The sequence below is a fragment of the Neomonachus schauinslandi genome, chromosome 13, assembly GCF_002201575.2.
Source record: "Neomonachus schauinslandi chromosome 13, ASM220157v2, whole genome shotgun sequence".
NCBI lineage: Eukaryota > Metazoa > Chordata > Mammalia > Carnivora > Phocidae > Neomonachus > Neomonachus schauinslandi.
In genome coordinates, this window is record NC_058415.1 from 85816516 (window position 1) to 85826514 (window position 9999).

The 9999-nt window shown below is 51.8% G+C and overlaps 1 protein-coding gene across 1 annotated transcript in view; it reads left to right on the plus strand.

Moving 5' to 3' along the window:
- The window catches only part of STXBP1 (syntaxin binding protein 1), a 67929-nt gene extending 62474 nt beyond the window's left edge, over nucleotides 1–5455 (plus strand). Inside the window, exon 19 of the mRNA XM_021691265.1 lies at nucleotides 4860–5455. Coding sequence (XP_021546940.1) covers nucleotides 4860–4942 — 83 coding nt within the window. The 3' untranslated portion in view covers nucleotides 4943–5455. The remainder of the gene's footprint in view (nucleotides 1–4859) is intronic.
- The last annotated feature ends 4544 nt before the right edge of the window (nucleotides 5456–9999 follow it).

A 9999-nucleotide genomic window follows, 5' to 3' on the forward strand; every position in this document is an offset into this window, starting at 1 on the left:
GTTACTCTTTCAGTAATTGCTTTTATTTTCATTCTCCTGTGGGTTTTTTCTAGCACTGAGTCATCATACCCCTCTCTCGCACTGAAGTCTCTTAGTGAGATCTGGGAACCTTTGGGTTAAAATTTGTTCTTAACACAGTGTGCTGTTTAAAAAGAGTGTCTTCTCTCTCCCACCACACTTGTGCCTTTACCTGTTACCCAGGACCCTGGTGTCCATCTGGTAGATTATCCAGATTTTACTCTTGTCCTCATTCCTTCCTCTCTCTTTCCATCCCTCACATGTGCTGGGAACCTCCTCTGCTGTGTTATGTGACAGACGGTTACTGAGGAACTCCATTGTAGCATTAGTTTTTCCCTAGCTTTCTTTTGCAGTCTGTGATGAGGCCACACTCTGTGTACCTGACTTTGTGTGCTCCACCGACCCCCCCCCCAGGCTGAGATGTGGCCTGGTGAATCACGGGACATGAGTCACCTGTGAGCAGTGGCGAGGCCTGGACTCTAGCCCCAGCTCTGCCGGGAGCAGGTCCCCCCTCCACACACACACACACACACACACACACACACACACACACACACGAGTCACCTGTGAGCAGTGGCGAGGCCTGGACTCTAGCCCCTTCCCCCCTACACACACACACACACACACACACACACACACACACACACACACACACACACACACACACACACACACACACACACACACACACACACCCACACACACACACACACACACACACACACACACACACACACACACACACACACACACACACTGCAGAATGCAGAGAGGCTGGATCGCAGGGCCCCAGGCTCCTTGAGCTCTGACCGTCTCATTCAGTAATTCAGATCGGGGTCCTCAAAGCTTGCAGTCCTACCCTCATGCATTTGCAATCTCTGATGAACCTCAGGGGATTGGGCCATCAGAACCATAACCAGGGAGCACGAGAAGCGTGCTTGTTTGTATAAACATAACATGCTCAGGCCAGAAAAGGACTCACTCTAAAGGTCAGAACAGGCAGCTGTGCAATTGGTCTCCTCTTTCCTCCCTGTGGCCTAGAGATGGCTCCCCCCGGGCAGTAGTGAGGGGAGAAGCCGCATGTGGGATGAGCCTGCACGGTGCATGGTGGGCTGGCTGTGGCCCTGGGCTGCCTCCCATCCTGCCCAGCTGCCTTCCCCTAGAAAGTGCAGCCAGTGGGTGGTGAATAAAAGCAATTGTTAAAAAATAGTCATTGTTAAAAAAAAAAATCGTCTTTGTTTAGAAGTACCTTGGTTGGTTGGTAATCAGAGACATCTGGTTCTGTGTACAGATGGCAGGTAGGTGATCAGCATTTGCTGCGGGATGTATTGTAAGACTTACCAGGGACAGATGTTCAGTCCAGGCCACAGCAGTGGCGGAGTGCTTGCAAGGTTTGAAAGACTCAAACCCACAGCTCGGAGGCTCCAGCTAGGATTCGCTCTGGGAGTCCCTGCTTCAGAAGCAGCCTGTCCCTCGCAGGCTGGTTTCCTTTGTTTTATGTTCAGCCACCACAGAGGGTCTCAGCTGACATCTGAGCAGAGAACACGAATAGACTTGAGTTGTGTACTCTTGGCTTCTGAAATGCTTTTTGGGGGCAGTGTTGTGTTTTAGAGAGTTCCTTTAGGAAAAAGCGCGACATGGAGCCCTAATCCCAGGGAGGTCGGAAAGCAGATGAAACTGTGACTTGCCCCCTTCTGTTGTGATTATCCAGGTGACCAAAGACGAGGACAGTGCAGGACAGGAGAGGGCCGGGGTTGTCCCCTGTCGAAGTCAGTGTCTGCAGCGACTTAGCTTCTAGGAGATGAGTTTTCCCGCTCAGCAGTGAGTGAGCGTGTCCCCGGCGGGCCCCGCGTGTGGGTGCCAGTGCCCACTCCGTCCTCTGGTGCCTCTCTCTCCCCCAGGTGCCGGTTGAAGGGAGCAGGTGTGGGTAGCCAAAGTGCACAGATGCCTCACCTTAATCCCATTAATCAGTCATCCCTCCATACGGTCCAGAAGTGAAGTCTTTGCATTAGATCTTCACCCCCGGCTCTGGGGGGTTGTGTTAAAAGTACCAATCCTGAGGGAATGTCCAAGGGGCCGCCCGAAGCCAGTGGAGGTGCCCCGAAAAGCTGTCCACAACACTTGCACTGGGGAGAAAGTTTTTGTTTTTTTATATTGAATGTTTTGCTTTATTCCCATTTGGAATCAGAGAAGTCTCATTTTTCAGTGGGACTCAGATCTGAATCTGAATTCAGAGTGAACCCATTGCCCAGCTGCTATTTAAGCATTCGCTTGCATGTCCCCTGTCTGGGCCAGGAGCCCAGGGTGCCCAGAATTGAGACCAGTGGCCTGCCTTCCGGGCCTGGCTGTGCCACCAAAGGGCTGCAGATGAGCACTCTGCCACTCTGGGCTTCGTTCTCCCATCTTTAGGATGTGGGGTGGGCCAGAGCATGTTTCCCAAACCTGGCAGATCATCAAACTCTCCTGGGTTGCTCTTACATGTACACATTCCCTGGTACCTCCCTGGATCTGCTGAGTTGGTGGGTGCGTTTCGGCCAAAGCCAGCAATGCCTAGACCAGCCGATCCGTAGGAGCACTCTGATTTCCAGATTCTCTCAGTGAGGAAAGGTTTTGTCCTGGCAGAGCTAGCTCACTGGGTCTGGCCCACAGCTCTGACAGTCTTTCGGATGACTGTGTTTGGAGACCACCGTTCACATTTCTCAGTCTTGCACTTACGGAGCATAAGAGAGACCTCAGAGCGGAGGAATCCCCTTGCGGTTCTGAAGGGCCGACCTGGTCAGCTCCCGTGGGTTCAAAACATGAGTTTGTGGCACGTGTATTATAGGCTCATGCAGCTCCGTCTGCAGTTTGTGGTGGTGGAAAGCTTGACCAGGGTTTTAATTCAGGTGATTGGGTGACAAGCATTAGCTCTCAGGTGATTCAGATTAACACCAGCTGGTCTGGATCCTTTAAAGACACCCAGTGAGTTTGGGCCCAGAATACTCAGTCCTGGACACTTTCTTCTTTCACTCAGACTGGGAACACCAGATGGTCAGCTATTAGATAGTAGCAAGTTCTAGGAGCATGGATTCCTTAACCCTTTTTTGGCCTCCCTAAGACCTTGAATTTGCATGTAAGCGAGGGTAGGGAGCACTTTGGGATAGGCATCTGACCAGAGGCTCCCTTTTGATTTTTCCAGGAAATCGAGTCTTCTGTCGTGTTTCCTGGAACTCAGCTGGATGGCGTGGGAGGGCATTAGGGACAGTTTCTCTAGCATGGGCACTGTTGTCGCCTTTACCTGGAAAGCCCCCAAGTTAATCCCTGCACAAATATCCAGAGACTTTCTAGATGTAGACTCACAGGCTGCATGGAGTTGAGATTTGGAAGACCCTCACTCTGGCAATGGTTCACTGTTAAGAATTGGGCAACATTTATTCCTGTTTTCTCACTTGGGGAGTAGTAGCCTTTGACGTTCTTTAGGACTCGTAGGAAGATTAGCAAGGTCACAGAAATGAGTCTGCCTTTGGTACCTCTGGGGGAGGGCAGAGCTGTAAAAAGGCCCAGGAACAAACTGCTGAAAGCCCCGTGGCCTTTCCTGAAGGAGACTCAGGTGTGCAGGGCAATGGTCAGTGCAGGGGCTGGTGTGGGCTGTTAAGTAGCCAGGGACCAGTTCCTCCCTCGGAGCAGTGACAGAGTGGCTAGGGCTTGAACTACAGAGGATGGGATGTTGGAAGAAGCCCCTCACATTAGAGGTCTGGACGGACCGGGCAGGTTCAAGACCTGCGGTCCCAGCCGTCGCAGGTCAGCTGAGCACATCGTGGTCGAAGGCACAGGGCCCCTTGGTATTTGGAATCAACCCCAACAAGCCAGCCAAAGCCTTCTTTTGCCGCCCTCCGGGTGGAAATCTGGCACTCTGCAGTTTCTGTCCCCACTCCCCCAAGGCCCATGCCCTTGCCCGCACCTCCAGGGAGGCACATTTTCAAGTACGGATCTCTTTTGTTCGGTTCTTCTCTCCCACCGGGATCTCTTTCTTTGAAGCCCGCTGCTGCATGTGTGCCGGCCTCATGTTCACACACCGGTCACTTCTGTTCTGTTCCAGTAAAGTCCATGTCCAAGCCACATGGTCCATGCATCTTTTTTTACTGCACTTCTTAGCTCTCTCTCTCCTTATGAAAAAGGACTTCATCTATTTATTTTATTTTTTTTATTTTTGCAATAGAAGTATATCTAATTCCATTAGCTTAAGTTTTTTGCAAGCATTTCTAGTCTCTTACAATGTGCGGTCTCTGCAAGGTAAGGCCTCAGGTACCCTGGCCCTTTCCCTTTCACACCTGGGGGCCCCCCCCCCCCCCGCCGAGGGCAGTCCCAGCCCACTGGCTCCCAAGGTCAGTGGCTTCCCCCAGGGTGCCCTGCCCATCACTCCCTCCCTAGCAGGCACCATCCTTTCCACACACAGCCCCCCACCCCCCCCCCCCCGCCGCCCTCTTCCCAGCCTCTCCCCTGCCGTATGGTTTGGAATTCCTCTCCTTGGCTTCACCTCGAGTGCAAGAGAGAATCAGAAATGCAGCCTCCCTGTCCCCTGGCAGATGACACTGAGCCCAGATGGAGAGGCGGGTTCCTTCCTTGGTATAGCCTGGGACCCTGCCTGAGCCAGAGGATGTGTTTTGTTTATCCTCAGTCCCCAAATGTCTCCCAGGCCTATTGTGATGTGGCCCCAACACCCCACCCCTGGCCCCCTCCCTGCTTCCTCTAGACCAGGGTGTGGGTGGGGGAACGGATGCGGAGCTGGGGAACGGAAGAGCAGGAAAGGAGACGTGGTGGGAACCGGAGCCAGCAAGCTCACTGTCTTTTCTGCCCCCCAGGATCCACGCACATTCTCACCCCACAGAAACTGCTGGACACGCTGAAGAAACTGAATAAAACAGATGAAGAAATAAGCAGTTAAAAACATAAGCCACCCTTCCAAAAAACGAACCCTCTTCCCACAGTGCTGCAGCCCCTACCGCTGCCCGCCTCGGTTACTTTGCTGACCCCGTCCCTCCACCGCCGCCCCCAGCTCTGCACGCCCTGGCCGGCACTGTCGCCGCTGCGTTCTCGTGTTTAATGATGCCCTCTTCTTGTGTGAAACAAAAGAAAATAATGCATTGTGTTTTTTAAAAAGAGTATCTTCTATATGTGTCCTAAGAGGAGAAGTTCCCGCATAAGGGACACACTGCTGGAGAAGTTGTAGAACTGTCTAGAATGAATGGACACCTTCTCCCCATTATTAGGATTCCATGACCTTGTATATAACCCAGTGCAACATGCACAAATTGCTTGAGTATGGGAAGGTAGACATTTGGGTGTTTTACAAAATCTGTTTTGGGTTGTTCCTGTTCTTTCCGGGAATCACAGAGATGTCTGTTGCTGGAATATTTCAAACTGAGGATTAATCTGTTGGCTTCACTCCAGTTCTTACCCCTCGGCCTGCTGTCATCCAGATAAGCTTGGCAGTGAAGATCAGGTGACATCTTGTGGAGGTTTGGGCTGGAAGCGACCTCTTAGCCTTCCCCAGTGGCTTATCCTCCATGTGCTGGGGCTGTGGAAGGGGCTGGAGGTGTTCCTGTGAAGTCAGGCCGGGTGCTGGCCTGCGTGCGTGCAGCCTGTCACCTCCCGCCGCCTTCCCCCGGCCTGGCCCGTGTCCACAGGGCTGTGATCCTGAGGGAAGTAATCTTGCAGCCTAAGTCACGGTGCCCAGCAAGTGCGGAGCAAGCTCCCACCAGGACCTTGGTCTCTTGCAGAAGCAGTTCGGCAGGCCTTTTGGGCCATACCCTTTGCTTCCCCGGGCACCACCCCCAATAGGGCTCTTCTTTCTCAGCGCGGTCAGCTGGGCGGAGCTCCCGGGTGAGGAACAAACTAGAACGGAATGGGTTCCGCAGGCTCCTGGGCAGAGGGCCCTTTCCTGTAGAGAAGGGTCTGCACCCCTAAGACTTCAGACCATGGGAGAAAAACAGCCCATTGGATTTATGCAGACCCTGTTCCCGCTCAGATTATCCTCAGTTTAAGATACTTTATACTTTATTTTGTGTCGTGTGGGGTCATATGTCATCGTGCTTGTAAGAGAAAATGATCATTTTATTCTCTGTATAAAACTTAGCTCTAAAGCAAAAATGAAAGAAGCAAATGCAGAAAGGATGTCTCGTCATCCTCAAGACTCAGCAGCTCTCCGTTCTCCGATGGTGAGCGCGCTATGTGTTCTGCTGCTGTTGTCGCAAAATATAATGACAGTGGAAGTCACAAAAATGTCCCCTGCCCCGCCCCCCGCCGCCCTTGAACCCCTGCGGACCGTGTGCATATTACTGTCTCGTGCTGTCCTTGCAGACGTGGTGTGTGCTAGCTCCACGCAGCCGCCCGCTTTCCTTTCGGAGTGCGTTCCTCGCCCTCCCCGGTAGACGCTTCGTGGTGGTCTCTTCCCAAGGCTTCGGAGTCTCCCCGGCGCACTCGGATTAGTTTTCAGGCCTCTTCTCTCTGTCCCGCTCTCCCGTTTCCTTAGGACAGAACTGTAGGTGCTTGCCCTGGTTTGTTTCTCGCTACCACTGCTTCTTTCGTCCCCTCCCCTGGACCAGACGGGGCTCACGCTTCAGGGCCTTGTGCGTCGAACGTGTTGGGTTTCCTTTCTCTGTTATTTATATAAAAATAATTTATCAAAAGGATATTTTAAAAAAGCTAGTCTGTCTTGAAACTTGTTTACCTTGAAATTCTCAGAATCTCAGTGTTGGAAAGTATTGAAGCACAAACATGTATCATCTCTGTACCGTTCTGTACTAAAGCACTCGAGTCTAATAAATCAATCAATCAGAGCACCCATTCACGGTGTCCGCGGTGACTCCTGGTCTGGCTTTACTTTGGAGAGTCGAAGCAAGAAGGCTGCTGCGGTGGCCCGTTGCAGATGAGACCACCACCCCGGCTGTGGCTCGGAGTCTTCTAGAGCCCAGTCGGCATCGCTCCCGTTGAGCTCTATAATGGTCTCACAGTCGAGGACAGTTCACAAAGCTTGCCTTGGGTCCCGGGCAGCAACAGGGCACTGCTTGTGGTCAAGGGAGCTCTTCCGGGTCTTATTGCTCCTTAGCGGAAATGTCTGTCTAGCACAGAGATTGCAGGCCTCCGTCTTTGCAGATGCTCCCTACTTGGTGGCAGTGTATTTAGGCCATGCAGTGAGGGCACTTTATCCATCTTACTGTTCTCCTCCTCTCTTCCCGCTGCCACACCCTCTGGCCTTATGAGATCTCCAGATCAGGATCTGGTGTGCGTCCTGTTGCTCCAGAAGCTTGTTCAGAACCTGGACAGATGGAGATGGGTTTGGCCCAGCTGGGGGAGTAGACCCTTGAGTTAGGGTTGGGGTCACACCGGAAACCTGCTGGAATAGGAGGCCCAGGGGAGTGGGGTTCTTTGTAGGAACTTCTGATTCTACTCTTTGGTCCTCAGTCAAATCCTGATCTCCTTCAAGGCATGAAGACACCTCACAACTTGAGGCCAGTTGGCGGAAGTTACACCTCGACCCAGCTGTCTGCTGGTGAGACTTGCCTCATAGGGAGGTAATGATGACCATGACCATTTATTGAGTCCCAGCTCCACGTCAGACCCCTTGTGTCCTGCATCTGTTGGCTGGCTCCCTTCCCAGTTTCACACATGAGGAGGCCAGGGCCAAGAGCAAGGCAGTAACCCACAAAGCCCACTCCAGTTAGGGGACATCAGACACTCACCGTCTTAGAATAGCAATAGTCACTGCCCCAGTAACCAAGCCCTGGAATGAGATCCAAGATCAGAATGTGTAAATTCTAAATTGTTCTAAACTGAGTTTACATTAAAGCAAAGTAAATGCCATTTGCTCCTTCCAGGCCACCCATAGCCTCCAGGCCCACGCTAGTGGCTTGCTAGTCTCTCCCCAATTGTCTCTTTCATGCTTTGACCCAGGGTTTCTGACACCTGCCTCCATTCCACTCCCCCTCACCACCAGCCAGCAGCAGAGACGTGGCCCTTTTTATGCTTCTGGCAGTTCTTTTGTGTTACACGGGACAGATGGAGCCTGTGGGCCGCCCCTCCAGAAAGTCTCCAGTGGTGTTAGATACTCTTGCAGGAACAGGGGGTTCTGAAACCAAAGCAGACGGTGCTGACTCAGTAACTGAGCAATCCTAGACCAAGACAGATCTGAGAGCTGTAGCCGGTCCCTCTGCCTTTCCAGGGGGCCAGGGCCAGGCGGGAGGGTCTCACCCAGATCCTGCTCGGGTGCCTGTCCACCTGCCTCGGTGTGATCCCAGGCATTCCTCCCTAGGAGACAGAATGGCGGAGTGGCTAGGGGCACAGGCCTCAGCCTCAGGCAGGCCTGGGTCGAATCCACTGTCGGTCTCATTCCACGTGACCCTGACGAGGGACTTTGTCCCCTCCTGTGAGGAAGCCCGTGGAGGAGTGCTGCCAAGCTAGCCCATGGTGAGTAGAGTAAGTACTCAGTGCTAATGGTGCTGCTGATCCCTGGCTGAGTCCGTGGGCGAAAGAACAAACATGCCCATCCACTGGGAGAAAACCGTATGTCCGTCAGCTAGAGGACGGGTAAACTGTGGCTGACTCTGTGGCAGTTAAAGATGCGTGACCTACACCTGTCAACGTGAATAAATCTCAAAAAGTTAATATTGAGTGAAAAGAGCAACTTACAGAAGAATACATACAGAATGATGCGTTTATATAAGGCGGTAAAGCCTCATAAAAAGCGCTACATAATGCTTATGGATACGCATGTTGTTAATGTGCAAATGCATGTACGAGAATGATAAATACACCTAAGTCAGGACAGTGGCCACCCATGAGACAAAGGATGGTCATTGTGGTGTTACCTTATATCCCCAATTACACAATGAATCCGTGGCTTAAAAGTGCTTCATTGAATAAAAGTATAGATAATAATTCTAATTGTAGTTAATATATGTTGAGCAATTATTACATGTCAGGCATGAGTGTTTATACCTATCTTGCTAATTCCTCTCAATGTTAGGAGTTAGATGTCATTATTAACCCTACTGACAGATGGGGAAACAAAGACACAAAGAGTAATTTGGCCAAGGCCTCCAGGTGGCACATGGCAGAGCCTAGATTTAAACATGGCAGTCTGATTCCAGAGCCCAATTTCTCTATCAGAAAAACATTACCGGTATAAAAAGATGAGTCTGTATGGGCTGGAACCAATAAATCTTTTAAGAATCAGTTTAGGGGCTCCTGGGTGGCTCAGTCAGTTGAGCGTCTGACGCTTGATTTCAGCTCAGGTCGTGATCTCAGGGTCATGGGATTGAGCCCTGCGTTGGGCTCTGCGCTCAGCAGGGAATCTGCTTGAGATTCTCTCTCTCCCACTGCCCCTCCCCCCACCCTGTGTGCACATGTGCGCGAGCTCTCTCTCAAATAAATAAGTAAATCTTAAAAAAAAAAAAAAAAGAATGAGGGGCGCCTGGGTGGCTCAGATGGTTAAGCGTCTGTCTTCAGCTCAGGTCATGATCCCAGGGTCCTGGGATCGAGCCCCACATCGGGCTCCTGGCTCAGCAGGGAGTCTGCTTCTCCCTCTCCCTCTGCCTCTCCCACTGCTCATGCTCTCTCTCTCTCTGTATCTCTGTGTCTCAAATGAATAAATAAAATCTTAAAAAAAAAAAGAATGATTAGTTTACACAGCAACCAAAAAAAGAAGAGTGGAGGGGCGCCTGGGTGGCTCAGTCGGTTAAGCGTCTGTCTTCGATGCAGGTCATGATCTCAGGGTCCTGGGATCGAGCGCCATGTCAGGCTCCTTGCTCAGCGGGGAGCCTGCTTCTCCCTCTCCCTCCGCCCACCCCCACCCCCCCCCGCTCCTGCTCTCTCTCTCTCAAATAAAAAAAAAAAAAATCTTTTAAAGAAGAGTGGAGGGGCACCTGGGTGGCTCAGTTGGTTAAGCGACTGCCTTCGGCTCAGGTCATGATCCTGGAGTCCCAGGATCAAGTCCCGCATCGG